General features: G+C 43.8%; 1 protein-coding gene and 1 long non-coding RNA gene across 2 annotated transcripts in view; one reads left to right on the forward strand and one right to left on the reverse strand.

Moving 5' to 3' along the window:
• Positions 1–7356: 7356 nt before the first annotated feature.
• Positions 7357–13111, reverse strand: LOC128423030 (uncharacterized). Its single transcript, XR_008332649.1, has 4 exons — positions 11893–13111; positions 11041–11275; positions 9373–9524; positions 7357–8615 (listed from the first exon to the last, which is right to left on the reverse strand). It is a non-coding gene; the product is annotated as an uncharacterized LOC128423030 (long non-coding RNA).
• A 2505-nt stretch (positions 13112–15616) lies between these two features.
• Positions 15617–24582, forward strand: part of FAM81B (family with sequence similarity 81 member B) — a 30109-nt gene continuing 21143 nt past the window's right edge. The window contains exons 1-2 of the mRNA XM_053407699.1: positions 15617–15724; positions 19878–19948. Of these exons, the coding sequence (XP_053263674.1) occupies positions 19905–19948 (44 nt within the window). The 5' untranslated portion in view covers positions 15617–15724; positions 19878–19904. The remainder of the gene's footprint in view (positions 15725–19877; positions 19949–24582) is intronic.

The raw sequence follows: 24582 nt of genomic DNA on the forward strand, positions 1-24582 counted from the left end.
TTTCAACCTGAGAGCTCTAGTTTCCTATGCAGAAGCTGCCTGCAATGGAAAACGAAGGAAGCTCTTCTGCTGGTTCAGCAGCTGCAGTTCCAGCCATCTGTCAATGCAGCCAGTGGTGTTTTGAGAACGGAGTGAAGAGAGAGACAAAGAAGAGGCAAGTTCATGTTTCAGGCCAGCCCCTCTGTCACATCCAAAGCCTACTTTCTCTTGTCCGGTGATGCAAACGGGTTATTTGATTCCCAAATGACTTATCAAATGTTACATCATGCTATTCTGCCCTCAGCGCCCCCCCCTCCCGCTGCAATCACATTTAGGAACAATGAGTCATAATGAAAAGACTATACTTTTTTATCATCAACTTGTAGATACCAGATTCTACTGAGATTATGTTTGCCTTTTCATCTGGGGGTTGGGAAGAAATGGACGCTCAGCATTTTAATTTAGACCAAAAAGGCATGTTCTATTTATAGTAGCACAAATGTCATATTCTCTTTCATTGCACAGAAATGTGCCCAGTCTTGGATCTCCAACCTGTTCCGCATGACTGCCTTGAGCCGCTGCAATGCAAAGCCCTCTCCAGCTGTGTGTGTGTTTGTTTGTTTTTTTACAGGGGCCTCAGGCCGCCTGAGAGGTTTTATTTGCTCGCAAGAAATACTAGGATTTCGCAAATGGATTCTACTGCATGAAAGGAAAGGCTCGGAAATTTCAAGCAAGCGACTTCTTGTAAAACTAATTTGACTGAAATCCCCAGGACTGTGGACTTTTCTGCTACGCGTGCTGTTTCTCCGGGAGCTTTTGACTCACATTCTCTGCCTCTAGCAGTATGCTCATATGATGTGCTCTTCCCAACTGAAGCTGCGAGTCTCTGAAAGCATTCCCTATTAATAGGAACTAAGAGGACAGCTAACTGCACCTCAGAGAGCCCACCCGCCGTTAAAGTGAAACACCAACTCAATTAGTGGGGATAGAGAAGCAGGGGTGGTGTATCTACAGAGCTTATCCCTCCTGATTTGATTCAGGATAGGTGGTTTAGCAAAGCATAGCTTATTACCCATTTTGAATGCGCTGCTCACTTTCCAACTGACTTTTTGTGCTGTTCCATGTTGAATAGCAAAATGGAGGCAGAACTATAATACAAACTGGGTTGCCAAAAGGCAGAAATCAGTATTAGTTTTGCAAGTAGCTATAGGATCAGAACGTGCTAGTTTGTGTAACGGCAGGGAATGGTAAGAAGAAAAGCGCTTTACTCACCCAAATGCCTCCCCAAAATACGAGAGAAATGTGTTTCCCTACTTTTATGATGAGCTAGCATGCCCAAAGACAGGACTGGTGGTATAATGAGGCAAGCTGAGACACTTGACTCAGGTGGCAAGAGTGGGAAATTGCCCCTCTTGAGGCAAGCTTGCTTGTTGTCTCACCTGCTGCGGCAGCCTTGATGCCACCATAAAGCCTTTGAGGAATCTATGAGGCTGTCCACCTCACACTGAGGAAGGGCCAAGAGGGATCCCGCCTCAGAGTGAGGCATTCTGAGGAGTATCCAGGCAAGTGTCTGGACTGCCGCTGTTTTGCTAAGGTGGGGTTGCCATGTGGAGTTTGGAACTGACAGGGTCAAAACTCCGTGGTGTCCTGTATCTGGGAGGAGGAGGAGCTTGTCGCAGAGAAGTGAGTCACAGCGCGTGTCTGCTTTCAGACTTGCTTTCGATTCTGACTGAGAAGCAGCTCAGCTCAGCTCAGAGGCTGCATGTGTGCTTTTGGAGCACGGCTGAGAATGTCACCAAGTTCCGATGGAGTGTGACTAATTTATGGCTTGTAAATAAACACTTCTAGAGATAAGAACCGAACTGTCTCTGGACTTGCTTTATCCCTCATCTCACACGGACACAGGACCGCTGCTACTCTGCTCTCCTGCCAGGTCAGCTCCAAGCAGAGCCACGCAAGGGAAGCGTGACTGGACGCAGGGGTTTTTATTTTCCGCAAAGGTTATGGCGGTACGTGTTTCCTGACAAGTGTGAGAAGGGAGAAGGCTGCCAGCGGTGAGTTGCTGTGATCTCCTGCCAGAGAGATGCTGGAGAGCGGAGCCAAGAGCCAAGAGGGACGGCTGCTTCGAGAGTCCGGCTTGCTGGCACTGTGAGTACGCTGAAGCCCCGGGGGGAGGAAGAATGGCTGCTGCACAGGCACAGCAGAGCCAAGTCAGCTACCCCGGTGAGAGACTGAATGGGGCCAACTGGGAGGCCTGGTCAAGAGGAGCAAGGGGGTGGTTTGTGGCCACAGGGCTCTGGAGTCCAGTCCAGAAGGAGCCGGCCCCACCCATGCAAGCTACTGCTCTGCTGAGTGAGAGAGAGCAGAGAGAGCTTTGCCTGTTGAAAGCCAGTGTGGACGCTTTGCTGTTGCCCCACCTGGAGGGCGTTAAATCGGCTCAGGCCGCCTGGCAGGTGCTGAGGAGTCTGTGCGAAAGCTCAGCAGGAGCCAAGGGCCGGGAGGAAGCCGAGGGCCAAGGGAGCAAGCCTCAGGCCGAAGTGGGAGCCAGACCAGAGGGGGCTAGAGGACGCCCAGAATGCCCAGTGGGGGCTGGGACTGTGTTGGCAAGTTGTTGCAATGCTTCAACACGTCTGTGTGATGGTGCTGGAGAGCGGCTGAGAGCTGTGAAAGAGGGCACAGGCTGCACCCCAAGAAGGCGTGGGGGGGCAGGCCAGGCAGGCCATTCCAAGAGCTCTGAGAAAGCCAAAGGCTCTGAAAGTTGTTTGTGCTTTGAGACGACGTCCAACAGCGCTGGGAAGCATCCGCTAGAGGCCCAGGCTGCCAAGGACACCGGCCGGCGTGGAATGTCAACAAAGCAGGTTCCCAGGGCCGGTTCCCAGCAAAGACGTGGGAAAGCAGCAGGCCAGGAGAAAAACAAAGACAAGGCGTCTTATCACCTCACAGCTGCGATGGTGTCTCTGAGAAAAGGCAAAAGCCTCAGTCGGGGGGAGGCTGTGGCCATGGCAACCGATGGGAGTGCGAGCAACACCACGGCATCTTTGAAAAACAGCCAGAGACACTCTTTATCTCTTGTTGTCGATTCGGGAGCTTCGCATTGCCTCGTGACCTCTAGAGGGCTCCTGAGGAACTGCAAGACAGTTAAAACTGGACGTTATGTCACCTTAGCAGATGGGTCTCAAAGACCACTGACTGAATCTGGGTTTCTTTACTGTTCTTTTATAGATCATTGGGTGCAAGCTTATGTGGTTCCAGAGCTTGCCCATTCTCTTTTAAGTGTGCCAGCTCTTATGGCTGCTGGGTTCGATGTTCTGTTCTCTAACAATTTGTGTTCCTTCTACAGGGATGGGAAGCAGATCTACAGTGTCAAAAGAAAAGACACGCTCTTTCTGGTGGAGATGCCCATTGAAGATGGGGCTGGTGGGAAAATGGGGCTGGTGGAAAATGGGGCTAGTGGAGAGTCCATTGAAGACGCCCAAGGGCAGTGTGCTAATGTCCCACCACACCATGATTGTATACACTTATGGCACAGGAGATTTGGGCACGTAGGGTGGTCATATGTGAGGAAGGCCACAGGCAACACCATTGGGTGTAGGTTCAAAGCATGTGACAAATACCTAGATTGTCAAGCCTGTAAGCAATCAAAGGTCACAACATGCACATACCCCAGGTCAGAGAGGAGAACCAGTAAACCCTTTGAACTTGTCCATGCAGATTTGTCGGGCCCCATGCCGACACCTTCTTTAGCTGGATCTAAATGGGTTTTGCTTCTGGTTGACGATTTTTCTAGACATTCTTGGGTTTTTGCGCTGCAACAGAAGTCAGAGGCAGCTGCACTGATCAGGGATTGGATCACAGCGGTAGAGCTACGGTTCTCTACCAAGGTGATTTCCTTTCAATCTGATCGCGGGGGGGAGTTCACAGGTTCTGCGCTGCAATCGTTCTTCAGGCAGAAGGGTATCAGTCATCGACTGACGGCCCCCCACTCTCCGCAACAGAATGGGGTTGCAGAGAGAAAATTTCGCACACTACAGGAATCAGCGAATGCTATGTTGGCAGACTCGGGTTTGCCACAGCGCTTTTGGGCTGAGAGTTATAAAACAGCATGTTTCCTGCAGAACAGGGTGTTCAATTCCAGTGTAGGAGACACACCGTACTTTCTGCTTCACCGGAAGCAGCCTAAAGTGGGTTTTCTGCGCACTTTTGGGTCTACGGCTTGGGTTCTCATTCCAAAGGCCATGCGCAGAAAAGGTGAGCCAAGGTCTAGGAAGATGATCTTTGTAGGCTATGAGCCGGGTTCAAAGGCGTGGCGCTTCGCATACCCTACTGGCAACCAGTCCAAGCTGCTTATTAGCGGCAGTGCTGAGTTTTGCGAGCAGAGTGGGTGGAAGCGTCTTCACGGGAATCCGGATGTTCTGTTAGACTCAGATGAGGAAGAGGAGGCGGACGAGGCTGAACCTGGTGCTGAGGTGCACAGTCCACAGCCACAGAGTCCAGAGCCGGGATCTCCAAGGGAGAGGCTTCGTATCTCTCCAAAAGGGAGTCCCAGGACCCCTCCACAGGTCTCTGTCAAGTCTGAGCTAAGGAGTGAACCATCCTCGCCAGCAGAACCAGCTGTTCGCCCTAAACGGCGCAGCAGGTCAGAGGGGGATGTTTCTGACACAGAGGATAGTAGGGTTGATCCAGGTGAATCAGGCGCAGTTCCAGAATTCACGCTGAGGAGGTCAGCAAGATCAACCAAAGGGAAGCCACCTGAAAGGTATGAAGCCACGAGTGTCTGGGTTGGTGTGGCTAGATGTGAACCTGAATCCTTTGAGGATGTTCAGATGTTGCCTCGGGAAGAAGCCAGCAAATGGCATGAGGCGATGCAGAAGGAGATGAACTCAATGGAGTCTCTTGGAGTGTTCTCACTCACACAGCTGCCGGCTAACCAGCAAGCTGTAGGCTGCAGATGGGTTTACCGACTTAAACCCACAGAAGCAGGAGAACCACAGTACAAAGCGAGGTTAGTGGCCCGTGGATTCACACAGAGAAGGGGTGTCCACTTCACAGAGGTATATTCGCCGACCTCAAGGGCGGAGACTTTGAGAACGCTTTTGGCGATAGCAGCACAGAGAGGTTGGAAGGTGAACCATTTTGATGTAGATGTCGCCTACCTGAACTCAGATCTCCAGGAGGAGTTGTACATGCTTCCTCCTCCAGGGTTTGAAGTCAGTGAGCCGGGCGTCGTGTGGCGGTTGCACAAATCCATCTATGGATTACGCCAATCTGCCAGGAATTGGAATATGTGCCTACATGAAGCCTTAGAAGAGCTAGGTTTTAAGAGATCCCTTGCAGACAGTTGTCTTTACATTAGAGATTCAGGCTTGCAACAGCAAGTGGCCCAGGTGTTTGTTGATGATATCTTGCTCATGGCACGGACAGGTGAACAGGTGGAGAAGTTTGCTAAGGAGCTTGGAAAGCGGTTCAAGCTGAAGCAACTTGGAGATGTCAAGTCCTATCTAGGCGTAGAGATCACAAGAGCAAGTGATGGAAGCTTTTTGCTTCGCCAGAAAGGTAAGATTGAGCAGTTGCTTGAGAAGTTCAGGATGTCTGAATGTGCAGGTGCCAGATCACCCATGGAGACTGGGTACGTGAAGGAGTGTCAGCAAGTAGAACGGGTGGTGTTCGAAAATACTGAGCTCTTTCAGTCAGCTCTGGGCAGTCTGTTGTATCTGTCACAGTGGAGCAGACCAGACATAGCGTTTGCTGTCAATCTGCTCAGTAGAGAGGCATCAAGTCCTAGTGTGCAGGCCTGGAATGGTGTTAAGCGGGTGCTACGTTACCTGCAAGATACCAAAGACTTTTGCCTCAAGATGTCAGCTGAGGGCGATGTCAAGCTGACCGCCTGGGTGGATTCGGATTGGGCTAACCTTGAGGACCGCAAATCAGTGTCAGGCCTAGTGGTGAAGTTTGGGGACTCAGTGATTGGGTGGAGGTCCCGGAAGCAAAGTCTCATAGCGCTTTCATCTACTGAAGCTGAGTTCAGTGCGCTATCAGAGGTTTGCAGAGAACTGGAGTTCTATGTGTGTTTGGTCGAGGAAATCTGTGGAGAGAATTGTCTGCCCGTTGTGGTGCATGAAGACAATCAACCATGCCTCAAATTAGCTGAGTCAGGGCAATTCAAGGCGAGGACCAAACATTTGGACATACGGTTCCGGAATGTATGTCAGAGCGTTCATGAGGGGCTAGTTGCTCTGAAATACTGTCCCTCAACCAAGAACCTCGCTGATGGTTTCACAAAACCATTAACCTTCCAGAAGCACGAGGAGTTCTGTGAGGGTCTGTCTATGGGGAAAGCATTGTTGGCTATTGTCCCCAGATGCAGGACAAGAGGGGGTGTGGAGTTTGGAACTGACAGGGTCAAAACTCCGTGGTGTCCTGTATCTGGAAGGAGGAGGAGCTTGTCGCAGAGAAGTGAGTCACAGCGCGTGTCTGCTTTCAGACTTGCTTTCGATTCTGACTGAGAAGCAGCTCAGCTCAGAGGCTGCGTGTGTGCTTTTGGAGCACGGCTGAGAATGTCACCAAGTTCCGATGGAGTGTGACTAATTTATGGCTTGTAAATAAACGCTTCTAGAGATAAGAACCGAACTGTCTCTGGACTTGCTTTATCCCTCATCTCACACGGACACAGGACCGCTGCTACTCTGCTCTCCTGCCAGGTCAGCTCCAAGCAGAGCCACGCAAGGGAAGCGTGACTGGACGCAGGGGTTTTTATTTTCCGCAAATGCCATAGTTCTAGAAGTGAAATTCAGGATGGAAAAGTTGTTGAGCCTTTTCTTTAAATAAAAATAAAAACCAAGGTTATTGAGCAATCAACTTCAAAATCCCAGACATTTTGCCGATTTCCCAAAATTTGCCACGGATGCTATTTTTGCTGGTTAAATCCCGGACATATGGCAACCCTAGCTCAGGCAAGCTAGAAATTCTTTTTAAACTTAGGGCTAAGTTTTTATCTTCATCAGAGCACAACCATACTTTAAAACATACAAAAGTTAAGATAGTAAAGCAGATTTAAATGGATAAATGGACAGTTCAGGTAGAAACGAGTTCCCTGAGCAAGCTTAGCAGCCATGAAATAGAAGGAGAAGTGCTCTTGTGGAGCAGGAATTGGTTAAGTATCCGGAAGCAGGGAATAGGAATATATGGACTGTTCTCTGGAGAGATGTAGGAAGTGGAATCCCCAAGGATTGGTTTTTGGGCCTGTGCTTTTAAAACTTGTTCATAAACTTTCAGTAGTTAGGGATGAGCAGTGAGTTGGCTATGTTTGCTGACAATGCTAAATTGTTCAGGGTGTCCTGGCTCCCACCCCAAAACACACAAGCAGAGTCTCTTACTTGAAAGTGAGCAAGAGATATTTATTTAGGCTTAGCAGAAGCAGGCATGAGCCTCAAGAGCCATGGTTCAGGAGTTCAAGAGCAAAGCAAGAAGTTCAGAACTGGACAACAGCAGCAAAGGTGTCCTAACAACTTCCACAATGCACCCATCACACTGACTTGTTACAGCAGGGTTTCAGTGCAATTGAAGTCCCTGGTGTGATACAATTAATGGAGTGCCACTTTGATTAGGAGCTGCTGCCTATGCTAATTTCCTTCCAAATCACCCCAAGCTGCAATATAGTACCTGTTCCCTGATTGCATAATTTAATTAAGTGGTAGACAAGAGTTCTAATATGTTAAAGTTGCCTCCTACAATGCTAGTTCTTGGTTTACAGTAGTTGGTAAATGAATCATGGGTCATACTGTTCATCATTTAAAATGCAACCATATAATTTTAAGCATTCAGATAACAGATTGTCTAGGGAATCTGCACATAATTTTCATATTTCTAATTCAGATAACATTTCACACTTCTTACATATAATGATTTTCAAGTAACAGATACTCTATAGAGATTCAAGCTAGAACTATAAATGGAAGTATATTGAAAAGAACCAGTCCTGATGCAGTTAAAACAGTTTTCGAAAAGACTTTCACTCTTGATTTTAAGTTGGAAAGAGGAGCGACGAAAGAATTGCATGATGTTCTAGTTCAAGAGTCAGCAGCACTTTCTTTTAAGAGCAGAAGAAGAATCAGAGCTTTAAAAAAAGCTTTGGGTATTTTCACACATTGGACTTAAATTGCCTTGGAGTCTCTCACAGGCAATTTATGTTAACACCCACAATAGTTGTTAACATACCAAGAACAGTAGAGCTACTTTAAACCTCATGTGACACTATCCTTTGCCTCCTGGTTAGGTTGACAGAAATGAGTTAATGAAGGAGACAGCAATTGTGCCACCTGCTGATTGTTGGCGTTCATTTTCTATGCAGGATAATTAGGGCGACTTCATATGTTACCTTTGCAGAGTGCTTGGTACCACTAACCTGCTCCCCCATCACTGGCTCTGTCATGGGGTAGAATGGATGTACGCTTCACACCACATAAAAGAAAGATAAATGTAGAAACATTTTCTACAGTTTCCAGCACTGAAGGTTTAGAATGACTTGTAATAGGCCACAAAGGGTTCAACCATAGACTTTATCCCCCTTCCTAGTAGTAGCTGGCAGAAGATGAGCTGCAGATAATTTGACTTTTAATCCTTCACTTCGTAAGCAATCTCTGCAAAAGAAGAGCCATTCTAAAGCAGACCAAAAAGAACACAAAAAACAAATCCCATCTAGTTTAGCATCCTGTCTCTCAGTGGCTAACCAGATTCCTGTGACAAGCCTGGAAGCAGGACATAAGCACAATAGCATCTTGAAACAATTGTTAGAGCACCTCTAAACAGATTTGATTTCTGCAGTCATTGTTCTCCATCCTGTTCCAGATATGTGGGTTACTTCAGCATGCAGTGTTTCCCCACCTCAGTCAGGGCCCAGTAGGCTGAGTTCACAAGTCTTCCTTCTTTCAGCTCAGAACAAAGGAAGCTTTGCTCTTCATGTCATCTAGAGGTGCTGCTCAAAACTATCTTGACACACCAAACTGGCTGTACTATACAGAGAGCTGCACGCCATGGTCTCATGCTATGTTCTATCACCTTGCAACACTGCAAAAGGATCCTGAGATTATAAGGTACTTTTATTGATGCCTATAGAAATATTGCAGTCTCTCCGGCAACAACTTGGTTTGCTCATGCAGTCAGTCTGTTTCTCAGTCCTGTAGAGCTAATGTTAAAATAAACTGAGCAGCACTTTGAAAATTCTGCTTTAAAATATGATGTTTTATCTGTTTACCCGAACTTTTGGGAAACTACCATGGGAAATTAACACAGAAATTGCAGAATATCCACAATTCTCACATTTCATCCCCCCCCCCGTAACAATCCTTAGAAAAGTGCTTATTATTTATTATTACTGCTGCTACTAATATATCTCACCCATCTTCCAAAGCATTCAAGGCAGCATTCATGGATAGAGTTTACCCCACTTTATCCTCATAAAGTGACTGCCCCACAGACACCCAGTGAGCTATACAGCTGAGGAGGGATTTGACCTTACTTCTCTCTGGACAAAGTATATGTTCCAGAACCTGTAGGATAAATGATACAAATGGTTAGAAGACATATACAAAGCCTCTGACATTGGGGGTGTATGTGTGCAAATTGGATTAAACATTCATCAAAGCATCTATAATTTATTTACTAATGGGATCTTATTCAAAAGAATACCCAACAGGTTTTGGGGGCATGGAAAAACATTTTTGTTTAAAATTCCATTAGCTTTCAGAACTACAGGATTGCATTTTTATCCCTAATGCGTTCTTCGGAGTTCCATAACTGAGTTATTGTGCTGCAGAGCACTTATTTTTTCAGCATTTTGGATTATTCTCTTGTGAGTTCCATTGTGATTTTGCTGCTGCATATATCCTCTCCTAATACAGGAATATAATCTCAATAATTGGGGAAAGGATGCTCTCATCTTCTTAGGATTAACCTAGCTTGGAAGTAATGTTCCATCAGCATTACTGCTGTTAGCAATAAGCCTTTTGAGGATATATTGTTCAGAACGATACACTGCGTACAATAAGCATATTTGCTTTCTATGAGCTACATGAAAACAGCAATAAAGGGAGCCGAAGAAATTCCACTTACATACCAATTTGGAACCGAAATGCAAGCTTTTATTCCTTTTGTCCCATTTGCTCAAGGTGCCGTGCATTGTTTTCTCTCGGTATACACACATACTTTATCATCAAGTCTCTGAGACAGATTAGGCTGGGAGATGGGGACTGCCCCAAGGCCAATGAGTGAGCTTCATGAGGGAGTGGGAATTAGAACCTGGGTCTCCCCAGTCATAGTACGAACACCACACTGGCTGTCCAAGACAATGGCAAAAGGGATGTCAGGGGAATGGCTCAGATCCTAAGCTGTTCCTCCATTCAGCAGTTGATTTCTGTTGACTCTTCACACATTATTTCCAATGGTCCCACCAACCATTAGTAGCTGACTTCCAGGGGAAGGGAATGGGGAGGCAGGAAATCCCTGTTCCCTGAAGGTGAACTCTGTTCCATTCAAAGGAGGAATATGAGCTAACAGCAATATCCATGCACAGAGCAATGTGTTGTGGTTCCAAGAAATACATTTAATTTATTGGAACTGCAACACATTGCTCTGTGCACGGATATTGCTAACTATTGGCTTGGATCTTAAACCTATTCTTCATAAAATATCATTAACGTAATAAATTCCCTAAAGGTGCTTTTTTGTAGCCTTATGGGGAGATCTTGGAGCAAAAGCTAGAAATGTATGTTTTAGAAGTGCTTTAGGTATAGATTAGTAGGGCTGCATGACTAATGAAATACCTTCCAGCTCTTTTCTCAATGTTTGTTCCAGCTGCCTGCACACTTTTCTTCCTTGTATTGGCTGGTTTGCTTGATAATGCTCTGCACATTTCTGAAAATGTAGTAATGCTGAAGAAGAGGACTGGAAGAGTGGAAGGGATCTGGCCCCCAAGAAAAGCAGATGATACAGGCAGCATCCACACCATTACATTTAAAGCATTCTTATACCACTTTAACAGTTACGATGTCCCCCAAATAATCCTACTTTGTTAAGGATGCTGGGAGTTGTTAGGACACCCAATATGGCCTTTGGTCAGGGATGATGGAAGCTGTAGTCTAGCAACATCTGGAGGACCACAGGCTCCCCATCTATGCAATACGATGCATATTTTGTGATATTTCCAAAGTGTCCGAAAGCCAAACATAACCACAAAGCTGGGTACTCAAAACAGGATTTGATTTTGGCATATGCAGTTGAAATTGATGTTTTCCCTTCTTGCCTGGAAAAAGAGAGGGGGGTTATAAGGGCAACACTTGAGCATAATATTTATGTTTATTATCACAATGTTTAGCAGTGGCTATGTAAGTTAATGGGGGGGGGGGGAACCAGTCTGAAAAGCAAGTCTTAACCAAAAATTTATAAGATCTTAATAGTGGAAGGGCAAAACCCTGCTCTTGTTATATAATGAGAAATCATTCATTTAAACCATGTCAAAAACCTATACAATCATTTTTAATATTGTGGGAATTTAAAGTACCAAGTACAAACAGCCCATCTGTTCATTTCTAGACTAAATATATCACATCAGATTTCAAAGTACAAGGCTCAAGAGGAACAGTATGTGACTCTTTCAAACCTAAGCCAAGCCTCTAGTGACTTTCCTTGGGTACAATGGTACACAGGAGTCCATCTGTCTAGCTCTTAGCAAGTGGACCTTAAATACTATGGTATATTTTTCATATTGTCATTTTTGACAAGTATGAAAGAAAGAGGCTGGCCAACATATTTTTAAATGGTTTATTTTATAATTGGTATACATAAATATAAGTAATGCATTAGACATAAAATAACCCAACAATCGATAGTTACCATATTATATAAAAAAGTGTAATTTACCACATTTTCCTTTTTAGGCCCAGGAGAGGGCTAGACGGCTCTCAGCTGGCTTACTTCAAAATGAAGACTGGTGGAATCCACACACATATAAAAAACGTTCTGAAAATGCTTTTTTAAAAGCAGTTTTAAAAATACATTGAATTTTCCATAAGGCTCACCAATGCCATCTATTGTCACACATTGTATATTGCACTTAAAACACACTCAAAATGTTTTATTTGCAACTGTATAGCTGAGTCCACTGTCTCCATGCCTGCAATGTCCTGTGTGAAAATCCTCAGCCGGCTCACATGGGGCCTGTAAAACTCCATGGAAGATTTGGAGCAGTCCGTGTTACTTTCAACCTAAATGCTGCTCTGAGATACTTGAAGAGCAGGGTGCAAAAACATAAAGAGGCTGAAACCTAGACTGCATGTACAGTACATTGAAAACACATTTTTTTGCCCCAGAGAATCCTGGGAACAGTAGCTTGTTTAGGGTACTGGAAATTGCAGCTGTGTTAGAGGTAAACGACAGCTCCCAGGTTTCCTGAAGCGGAAATGTCCTTTAAATGTGTGGTTTGTATGCGGTCTTGGTCACCTTTTGTTCTGACAGACCTTTTGAGTAATCATCATGCACAAATTTAACAGCTGTAGTTTTCCCCATCACTATAGATCCAAAGTGGGAAAATCTGCACCTATTGAATTTCTGCCTGTTGCACAGCTGTTAAAGGTTGAGGAGTCCTGTCAGGGAACATAACAGTGCTAAAGAGGTGGTTTGTTTTTAAATGTGTGCCATTTCTTTCTCTGAACTTACACCACCTGCTTGTTTTTATAATAAATTTTATTAGTATTTTCCACACAACAACACGAAAAATATCAAAAAATAACAATACACAAAACACAAAAACCAGCGTACAAAAAACCCCCAAATCCATATCTTACAAGTTAATAATATAAGCACTAAAAAGAAAAACAAACATTGACTTCCACCAATCCCACAGCACCTCCTTTACCTCTCATTATGCCTTCCTGTTTTCCTTATCATCTCTATCCTAGCATCTAGATATAAATCCCTCTTTCTTATCCTTTCACTTCACAAGGTTATTCCAGACTCAGCCAAATTTCTGTCCTCGAACCTTGGCTTTTAAGGTATTCCTTTAGGCACTCACATTCTTTTTTCACTTCACTTTTTGGTTTTTGTCTTATTATATCTGTCAATTTGGCTAATTCTAAATATTCACCTACTTTAATCCTGTAAAAAAAATAAATGACTGCTTTAGACCAGCTGCAGTATAGGTGGGTGGCTATTTTGATGATTACTCTGGCCTTGGACTAAGGAGGCTATTTCTACTTTGCAAGAGGTAAACGACAGCCCTTCAGATCAAAAGGTAAAGTACAGAAATTAAAACAAGCAGATTTAAATGTTAAATCCAGCTTTCAGTGTACAGCACACAGCCCATAGCTTTGCTGCACATTTCCCTGTCTGAAAGTTGGCGTTCTAGTTGCCTGGAGACAGAAGTAAACAAAAGTATCTTGGTGACAAGAGTGCGAAGTTTCCTGGAGCTGCCTGCTGCTGCTCTTCATGAGAAATGAAGCGGGGGGGGGGGGGAATCCATCTTCTAGGGCTTTTGTCTTTTGATTTTCACCCAAAACGAAGCACAGTAGCTCCTCCAAGAAGTTTCCCACCAGGTACTGATAGTTTATCTTTTTGACATTTTTAGCAAGCTGCTAGGCAAACGAGGAACAAATGACTACAACAGTAATGAGTTCTGGGTTTGGGTTAGAAGCAGCGTTTTCTCTGGGATTGTTACTTGGAGTCAGGTGCTGTGGGATTGAGACTACTAATAGGGCTGGTTAAAGGCAGAGAGAACCTGTCAGACTTGGGATAAAATGCTAGTTTTACAGCTCTGTTCTGATGATCAAAGATGGGGTGCACTCGCAGGCCTTTAAAGGTAGCAGTGGTGTTCAGAAGAGCTTATAATTATAAGCTACTGCCTGGAAAACCAAACCTGTATTTATTATTGATTTATAGAAATATCTATATTCCGTATATGTGGCAAGGGGACGAATGCAGCTCAGGAACACATATCCTAGTGACTGGTGGGTATTTTGTGACTTTATATTGTTGTGATTTCTTTTATTGACTGTATTCTGTACATGTCTTCTTTTTTATTATTAATATGCAGCTTAGCTCCTAGGCGGCCTTTGAGCCAAAATGTGGTATGTAAAGAAATCATACCATGGCATTATACAGGAGTGGCTGGTGGTGCCCATTGGGAATGATGAGACAGAAGGCAACCGCAGGTGAAGTCACAGCCAATGACAGGTAGAGCTACCACCTGGCTGGTTGTAAGAAAGAAAGCAGGCAAGTAGGGAGATGCTGGGGTTGGTGGGGGCAGTGCCCCATTTACCCTTATGAACCAGCCCCCAATGCCATGATATTAATTGTGTATGTTTACTTTTGCTCTTTGCATAATATAATAAAATTATAAGTGGAGCAATTTCCCTGATTTTCTTCCAGTTCTGTATTCCTAAGAAATTGGATTACTTCTCCCAAGGGATTTGAATATGCTTGTTACTGAAGAATGGTGGAATTATATTATGTAGTTTTGATGTGCTTCGAGCATCGCAAAGAAAGAACATGTCTACAACATTTTGTATTGCAGAAAGTGTGTGCAAATTGCTTGGGAAATTTACGGAGTTGCCAATCTTTTTTTCACATATGATGGAGAGTGAAACTATATTGGTAAAACAAAAACAAAACAAGAAACCTTCAGGATTATGAATAAGTGTCTTTTATGACAGTTAGTCATTCTTATAGGTTATTTAAAAGGCAATGCAAGAAGAAAACATGAAACTGTCAGCAACTTATGATTGAAAGCCAGAGCATTATTAGCAAAATACCCCATCTAGTTTTTCTGAGTGACTGAGAAAATTTGGCAGATAGCCGTAAGGAACAAGTTAACATGCTTCAGATATTTATGAGGCAGGAGAATACACTGATTATTAGAATCAAGTTAAAGCAGAAATGAATGTACAATAAGCATTAACTACAAATTAATGTACTCTGAATAATATTTATGAATTATATTGCTGGTGTATTTTGTTGGTTTTGTTGACACCAGTCTGCCTTGAGAGAAATTGGATTGTGCCTCCGGGGGTGAAATCAAACCACATGGTCATTTGAAGAGCGCTCATGATACAATTTTTCTGCCTAATATAAGCTATTCTGTCTCTCCAATGGGACAGTGATATGAGTTTTTGAGAACACAGAACCTGTGGAAATGAACTGAAGTACAGCCTTTCTCCCTAAAAATGCAAACAAGCATGCTAATAGAAGCCCCATGAAGCAATTTGCATGCATTTATTGGGAAGAGTGGTGCCAATTCTTTAAAAAGAGCTACCATGTGGAAAATCCAAAGCACATTAAATCTTATTGAGAGGGTATTAAATAATCTTTTGGAATATAGCTAAGCCCAAGGGAGAAACTTCACGCCAATATCATAGTTCATTTCTGTATGGATAAACAAGGAACCTGGGTAGACATATCTAATAGTACTAAAGAGCATTGTTGATTCTCTACTCAATCCCATGCAGCCATTATCGTACATACTCATTCAAATACTGTTTTGTAAGTTAAAGATTACTGTAGCACTATTTTTTACTAATACAGGTTTCCAAGTTCTGTCATGAGTCATGGAAATGGAATGTTGACCTCAAGGCATCACCAGGGAAACAGCAATGCTGGTTCTAAGCATCTTTCAGAGTTGAACAACAGTCAAATCGCCTAAGCAAAAAGCTGCTGAACACCTACTGTTCAGTGAAGAGAGTTATACCATCTTAAGTCTCAGGTAATCCATTTAAGGTGATTTCTGCTTCTTGGAATCTTTGTGATATTTGTAATCATGCTATTTAATTAATTTTAGGTTCTGTTGTGTTCATTAGTTTAGGTTTCTTCCATAAATATCATTCAGATATAACTGAATTATGTTTTTGTTCTCTATCATCAAATCTTTTTATGTATCACTACTAGGAATAGTACCTAATAAAGAACAGAATATCTGATAATAGAAATATTAGCAGTTATTAATTACAGTATGCTAGGCACTGCAGTTGGGTTTAGAACATAGTCAAGAAAACTTGCTATTTTAGGCTGTGATCCAAACCCCTGGTCAACAGTGGTGGGGTTTGACAGAGCAATATATTTTACTTTAACATAATATGATAAAATTATATCAGTTAAAGTGCCATAGGAGCATTTGATTTTTCTTAACCAAAGTAGAATATCCAAAGGTGTCTGGGAGATAGGATTCCTGATTACTATTTTTAAGTGAGGAGGATGGGAAAGAGAGAGCTAGCTATGGGGGACAAATTTCCGCACTAAGGGAGCTGGCATAGGACAGCCCCAGTCTCCTTCTGACATTAGATATGATGGCAGAATTCAGAAAAGGCTTTGCTGAGGGTAGTGGGTTTTATGGAGGGACAAGAAGCGTAGCTTAATTGGATACAAAGGCAAAGGGATTAACCCAACCATAGGTAACAGCCTGGAAGTATGTGAAAAGGACCTACAAAGCTTCATAAACCAAGTGAGCTAATGTGGAATGGAAAGAACAAAGGGGGATAAGGGGAGATGTACACAGAGATATAGTCAGGGGCGGAGAGCTTTAAATGTGAAGAGGGAGCACTTAGGGTTGATCTTGAAAGCCAGGAGCTGGTATAGAGATCATAGCTGTGTGAGTGGAATGATCATAGCAGCAGGAGGAAAAAGCTGCTTTTAGTAGAAGCATTCTGAATTACGGTAATGAATTAACTATTACTTCAGTACTGCATCACCGAGCAAAATTGCACAGAGGAAGGCTGGGGGAGGGTGGAGAGAAAAAGCCATTTCATAGGACAGTTTAGTGCTGCACAAGAATTTTCCCTCTGGGAAAATAGGAACCTGCCAGACTACTATTTCATCTCTCCAGTTCTGCCTACTCAAAACGATATTGGCTCTCCAGACTAGTCTGAGGTGGGGGTTTTCCTCATCACCTGCAACCTGACTCTTTGAACCGGACATAGAATCATAGTTGGATGGGACTCCAAGGGTCATCTAGTTCAGCCCCCTGCAATGCAGAAATCTCAACTAAAGCATCCGTGGCAGGTGGTTATCCAAGCTCTGCTTAAAAAGTTCCAAGGAAGGAGAGTCCACCACCTCCCGAGGAAGACCTTTCCACTGAGAACAGCTCTGTCAGAAAGTTTTCCTGATGTTTAGTCGGAATTTCCTTTCTTGTAACTTGAAACCATTGTTTCAAGTCCTACCTTCCAGGGATTGAATTCAGGACCTTATACATGTAAACAAAGGCGTAGGAAGGTCAGGTGGTACCTGGTGCGGAAAATTTCTTGTCACACGCCCCCCACATTTATTTATTTTTTGTCTGCAAAAAATGGTTTTACGTTATTTCACATTTTCTTACAAAGGAATGTGGATTTTGGGCCTCTGATAACAAGTAGGCGACTATGGACAGATACTTAAATCTACAGGATGGATTGTGTTTTGGCTTGTGTTATTTTATTTATATTTATTTATTTAATAAAATTTATTTTAAAAAAACTTGCAAAGTGGTTTACCAAAACAAAAAAACCCAAAAAAACACCCCACAGCAGTAAAATGAAGAAAAATTAACTATCCTACTTTAAAACATACAAAAGCTAAAATATTAAGATTAAAATTACTTCAACTTTCTAAGCATCTAGATATGCTTGCCTAAAGAAGAATGCTTTTAGCAGGTGCCCAAAAAGAGTCTAGCAAAGCAAGTGCTTTGTTGCAATAGGCGGGGAGTTCCAAAGTGCAGGTTCCTAATATATTTTTATTAGCTATGTTTTGTACAGGGGAATCTATTATCACATGCCACATTCCATCAGAATGGGAGCGAATAGAAACACAGGAAGCTGTATGATGCTGAGCCAGACCAACTGGTCCAGCTACCTCAGTATCATCTTTCTACATTGAGTGGAAGCATCTCTCCAGGATTTCAGACAAGGATATCTCCTAACCATACCTAGAGATGCTGAAGACTGAGCCAGGGACCTCCTTCTGCATGCAAAGCAGATGCTCTACTACTTGGTCATCCCTCAGAGGCTTGGGTGACATGGCCTGTGGGTGGATAAGTCCCATAGGACAGGGAAGGCAGATGTGACCTATCTGTTTACACTTGTTCATTTTCCATGGTCACTGGCATTCTGTCTATTGTATTTTTGCCAGCATTCCCATTTGTTGTTTCTTAATTTGTCATGCCTGATGGGGTGATTTTGTTTGATGTCATTTCGTTACTATTTTGCATACTAATTACCTTTAAACTCAAACAAATAGAGATTGCAATACATTCTCTCCTCTTACTTGGATGAGTTACGCATATTCTCTCTCATTAAGCAGAGGCTGTTAGATCACAAATTTCAAAAACTTTACCGCACTAAGTGAAGCGTAGGTGATAACAGCAAGAACCTTTATTGAACCACAGAGCTGAACAACAGGGACAAAGCAACTGCTTATATACATTTCTGAGGGCCTGGGCCACTCCTACTCCCAACGTGATTGGCTGTCTAAACTTCCAAGCTGTGAATCTTGACTCAGAGTTTAAGGGTCAATGGCAGAGGCCCACATCCTGAAATGTTCTGTGATTGGATAGCATGTATTGAATCAGAACACAGGAACTCATAATTCTTAATCCAGACTCAAGCTCAGGCAAACACAGACCACTGAACGCATAACTCTAAGCCCATCTGTATGCTCATCTGCTTACTTAGGTTTGTGCCCAACTATTTTTATAATTTGGATACCCCTAGAGTTTTTATGTTAGTCCATTCAAATGCATTCCTCTGATTTGTACTGTCTGGAAGGTTCCAAAAAATAACCTTCCAGAATAGACTTTGCTCTTGTGGTATGAATACACAAGATACAATACACCATATAATTATGGACTACCCTCTCTTCAACATGCTTCAGAGAAACCTGCTGGTGACTCCTTTAAAGCTTAAAGTATCTACTTGCAAAGAATTTGTCATCCATTGTCTGTTGAGGGGTGATATTCCCAAACTAGTGAAATTGTGTCAGGATATTTAGCCAAGATTTTTTAAAGTCAAATTTTAAACTACCGTATTTTTCGCCCCATAGGACGCACCGGCCCATAGGACGCACCAAGTTTTTTGGGGGGGAAATAAAGAAAAAAAAATTATTTCCCCCCCCCCAGGCGCTTGTGTGGCCAGCAGCGGGGAGAAGCGCTCTTCTCCCCGCAGCCCGCCTTCAGACCAGGTCCGGGGACAGCGGGAAGACGCGCTGCGCCTCCCAGCTGTCCCCCCAGCTTGCGGGGAAGGCAGCGGGAGAAGCGCTCTTCTCCCCGCCGCCTGCCTTCAGACCAGGTCCGGGGACAGCGGGAGGACGTGCTGCGCCTCCCCGCTGTACCCAGAGCTTGCGGGGCTGGCGGCGGGGAGAAGCACGCGTCTCCCTGCCGTCAGCCTCCAAACCACATCGGGAGACAGCGGGATGGCAGCGTTCCGCCTCCCCGCTGTCCCCCGACCTTGTGGGGCTGGCGCTGGGGCTCTCCAGGCTTCAGCGAAGGCCTGCATTCGCCCCATAGGACGCACACACATTTCCCCTTCATTTTTGGAGGGGAAAAAGTGCGTCCTATAGGGCAAAAAATACGGTACTTAACAGTTATTTAATTGTGGCTATTGAGTATTTTATATTTTCAATGTGTCTGGATTACCAATGTTTTATGGATTCCCCCCCTTTTATGATTTTATTGTCTAAATTATGCAAATAAAGGCTGAATGAATAATTGAGTGCATCCTCCATATATGAAAGCAAACTCTTTGTTTATGTGGACATTAGATTAACTGACACTGTTGGCATTTCTGCAAGCCGTTTAGTAAATGGAGGTTATATTGCCCTATAAGTGGGCTGTAGTTGGTTTGATTAGTTCATCTGAAGCTCATGATTAATAATGTTTTCTTGCCCTTGTAAAGGTCTTACAGATAATACTTCAAATAAAGATGTCAACAGAGAACACAACTGAGCCGATTAAATACCTTGACAAGTAAGTTAGTCATCTAGGATTTCCATCATTTAAGATACCATTCATTTGACATAAATTGTTAAGGCAAACAAGACTTTGTGATGATGTTCATCATTACTAAAGAATATGACATTGCTAAGAGCTGTTGACAACATTCAATATGCAAAGTCTGTATTTTGCTCATATTGCAGATATTTTCCTCAACTTTGTCAAAGTGTTTTAACTAGTTGATGTACAAATTCTTTAGAGACAATTATTTATATACCACTTTTCAGAATGGCTCACTTAAAAAGCAAACAAACAAAAGTTCCATAAATCTCTCTGCAGGTTCTGATACTCTTTTGGCAATGTGAGACACCATAGTAGAAATAAAAAGCGTTTTTTAAAGTACAGTATAGCTGAACTAAAATTTGAATTTTTGAAGTCAAAGAAAACCCTCTCTGCAGGTTTTAAGAACAACCTTGAAGCATTCACGATGGCACAGCTAGAAATTAATCATGGCATGGTTCCTGATAAAAAGTAGTGAAAGCCAGAGAAAAACAAGCTGAGCTGAGCTAAAGGTACAAACCTCACACATTTCCACAGGCTGCTGTTTCTCAGGAAGCAAGGTCATTGCAGTAGGTTATCATTTACATTCTTCTCAGATACAAATTTCACAAGGTCAACAAGCATAAATAATTTATCCGTGTTTCATGTGTGGGTTCCTGCAACCAGTCACTCTGACACCTGCTGTCACATTTCTCATAAGAAATATAATTAGTACCAACACAGGTAGTAAGAGTAACCAGCATCTTCCAAAGGAATGAAGTATTGGCTAGTCTGGCTATGTTTGGGTTCACTGTGTTTATATGATACAAGGATCTGATTTGGTTTCTATCTGTGAAAGAGATCCCCTTTGCTTGTGTTGGAGGAGACTCAGCTGCATTTATTTGCATCAGCTCTGGGAGGAAAGCAGTGCTGGAAAAGAGATATGCAACTATTTGGCAGAATTTCAGTGCTCTTGAAATCATGTCCTTCAGCCCATGGGATCTGCTTGGAATGAAGCAGTTAGGTGCATGTTGTAAGGCTCATGACATGGACATTTCTAGGAACAAATTATATTTGTTACCTCTAACGTTGTTGGCATCCGTCTGTCTCGAGAGACAATGGGGGTGAATTCAAACTTATTTTCATTCGACTTTTCAGATTTGAGCCTCAAACCAGCTGGGGATCTGTTGCTCTCTTTTGCCAAAAGAGGACATAGCTGTATTGCAGGTTGCCTCTTCGATGTGGTCCCACCTTACTCTGGCACTGTCTCCAGGGTAGCTCAGTTGTGCTTGTTTGATGGAATCAGTGTTTACACAGTTTAGGCATGACTGTTCTGGCAGTGTTGATTCGAGGCTCTGCACTTCCTGCTTTGAGCTATGGGTTCTCGTTGGCTGGAGAAGGATCTTTCTCACCACCAGGTATTACAGTCAGCACTAAAGGTAAAAGGTTAAGGATCTCTGGACGGTTAAGTCCAGTCAAAGGCGACTATGGGGTTGTGGCACTCATCTTGCTTTCAGGCTGCGGGAGCCCGGCGTTTGTTCACAGACAGCTTTCCAGGTCATGTGGCCAGCATGACTAAACTGCTTCTGGCGCAACCGAACGCCATGATGGAAACCAGAGCGCATGGAAACACCGTTTCCTTTCCTGCTGCAGCGGTACCTATTTATCTACTTGCACTGGTGTGCTTTTGAACTACTAGGTTAGCAGGAGCTGGGAAAGAGCAATGGGAGCTCACCCCGTCGTGGGGATTCGAACTGCCGACTTTCTGATCGGCAAGCCCAAGAGGTTCAGTGGTTTAGACCACAACGCCACCCGCGTGCCATGTGACCTGACACAGTTCAATGCTGATCGCCTGGTGACAGTCAGGTCCAGCTGGTGCCAGTGGCCTGACCTTGGATGTCTCCAGGACACTCACCATTTTGCCCAGGGCTTTTTCAAAGCCAGAACTCAACAGAACTCAGCACCAGTGCCATTATAAGAGAGTTCCGACACCTCTTTTTCAAGAAAAATAACACTGGTTTTGTCTTGGTAGAGAAGAATGTGTGTGAGATACAGAGGCTGTGATACAAACACAGCTCAAGCAGCCTTTTTCTGTTCTCATTCATGCTGCCACTCTGGAATTGTGTAGGGTTTACTCCTCTGTCTTTCCTTTTCCCAAAGATGTCCTGAATGGCAGCAGAAAGAGATTATTTCTCAGTGGTTACTCCCAAAGCCTTTCTCACAAATGAGTATAGGCAAAAGGCAGTGGAAGTTTAAGGCCAGACTTTTCCTCCTGGGTGGGCTACCTTCTCAGGTTAGCAAGCCCCATCTGCCCCTCATTTCCCTTTACAGCACGTGCCGATGCACTATGGATCTTGTCCGCTCCATCCAATGGAGCCTCTCTTCACATGCAGGGGGTAACAAGTCCCTAACTCACTGAGAGTTTAATCTGAGAGCTGCCCACACCTGGTTTAGCTGACCAGTAATAGTAGTTTCCCGGGTGTGGATGCTATCACATGCTGACAGCTTCTAGGAGCCACAGGTGACAGCTGAGTGTAGAGTGGGGACCAAAGGTGTATGGGGTGTCAGGGGAGGCGCAGTGCCTCTGGTGGAGAGCATGTCCTGCTTCTTCTAGGGTAGTTTGACCACCTTTGGCCCCCCTCTGCACTCAGCTCTTGCCTCTAACAAATGTGGGTGTAAATAATTTGTCTTATGGCAACTGGGACATGCTGTGATGAAACTGCTAGAGCCATTCATTCTTCAGCCATTAAGATTTTGGAGCTGGAGCCAGAGATGGATACTCTATTCCATATGGACTGATCCCCTGAAAAATTAATGTGATTTGGCACTGCTACTGTCAATTTGAAGTCACGCCAGCAGACCGACTCTGCATTTTTATTACAGCTCCTAGCATTAATTGTTTCAGCTCAAGATCTGGACGTAACACAAATGTCATGGATGTTTTATAATGCAAAATTCTGCTGTCAAAGTATCAAGCCCAAGTGATCTAAAATTTGTAACACTACTTGCTGGAATGGCTTTTTTAAAATGCTTTTTTTTTTTGGTAGACATTTTCAAAATAGTTTTCTATTCTAATTTTCAAGTATTTTCCTTAAGAAATTTCTGATACTTCTTGTTTTTACTTGTTAAATAATAAATTCAAAGTTAGGGTTTGATCTTTCCAGCACCAGTGTGTAGCCCTCTAGCAAAGGGTATCCTTTGCTAGAGGCAAGATAAGATATGCCAGTCCTTGTCCCAAAATCTGCTGGACAACTCTTACCAGCAACCAGACCACTTTTTATTTGTGATCTGTCTTTGCCCACAATTTGCCCGGTTAGTTTATGAAGCCAGAAAGCAAGAGAGGCTGACTGTGTGTCACTTGTATTCTGATAGTTGGCAATGTCAGGGGACTCCACACACATAACCCCCAGGAGGTACATGAGGAAACATTATAGCTTAGTGGTACAGCATCTGTTTCGTATGCAGGTGAGTCCCAGGTCCAATCCCTGGCATCTCCAGGAAGGACTGGGAGACATCACTGTCTGAAATCCTGGAAAGGCACTGACAGTCCACGTAGACAAAACTAAGGGCAAATCTACAATGGTCAGTTAAAACATTTACAATGTGTTATAAAAATGTGACACCAGAGGCTGCTGTATAGCAGTGATCTGTCATCAATAGAAAAATTGCATTGACAGCTTTCTTACGTTTTTATTTTTCACAGCATTTTTACAATAGATGTAGATCCAGCCTAAGCTAACATGAACACGGCAATGCTCTGACTTCAATTGAGGCAGCTTCCTATATTCATATGATGATGGCGGCAGGCCAAAGTGGAGGGTGGGTGTCTCCAAAGTACCGTATTTTTCTGTGTATAAGATGCCCCCTATTTTGGGGGACTCAAGAAAATGGGGGGAGATTGCCAAAAGTTTTTGGGAGGATTGCCCAGGGTTCTTGAGCTTTCTTCGAGGGAAATGCTGAAAATCACTAACTGACAAACACTGACAATTGCTCGCATTGCTGAAGCCAACATGCGTCTGCCCGCTCACCAACAGTAAGTAGACGGCAATCGCAACCCCTGTTGCCAAAGCGGCAGCCAATCCAAAGCAGCACTTGACGCAGCCACCAATCACCCAAAAATCACCGCTTATAAGCTCCTGCTCGCGACTGCAACCAATCACCCATCCCCCCCACGCACTATCCATGTATAAAATGACCTCCCTTTTTTGACATTACTTTTGAGTAAAACAACCTTGTCTTATACATGGAAAAGTACAGTAATTTATATTATGTCTCTATCATGGTGAAGATACCTTGTAAATGAATGTGTTTAGTGCAGTATGTAAGGATTTTGGTTCCTATATTCTGTAAAGGGTAAAGGGACCCCTGACCATTGGGTCCAGTTGCAGACGACTCTGGGGTTGCAGTGCTCATCTCACTTTATTGGCCAAAGGAGCCGGCGTACAGCTTCCGGGTCATGTGGCCAGCATGACTAAGCTGCTTCTGGTAAACCAGAGCAGCTCACAGAAACGCCGTTTACCTCCCCGCTGGAGCAGTACTTATGTATCTACTTGCACTTTGACATGCTTTCAAACTGCTAGGTTGGCAGGAGCAGGGACCAAGCAACAGGAGCTCACCCCATCGCGGGG

Source organism: Podarcis raffonei, chromosome 11 (genome assembly GCF_027172205.1).
Source record: "Podarcis raffonei isolate rPodRaf1 chromosome 11, rPodRaf1.pri, whole genome shotgun sequence".
Taxonomy (NCBI): domain Eukaryota; kingdom Metazoa; phylum Chordata; class Lepidosauria; order Squamata; family Lacertidae; genus Podarcis; species Podarcis raffonei.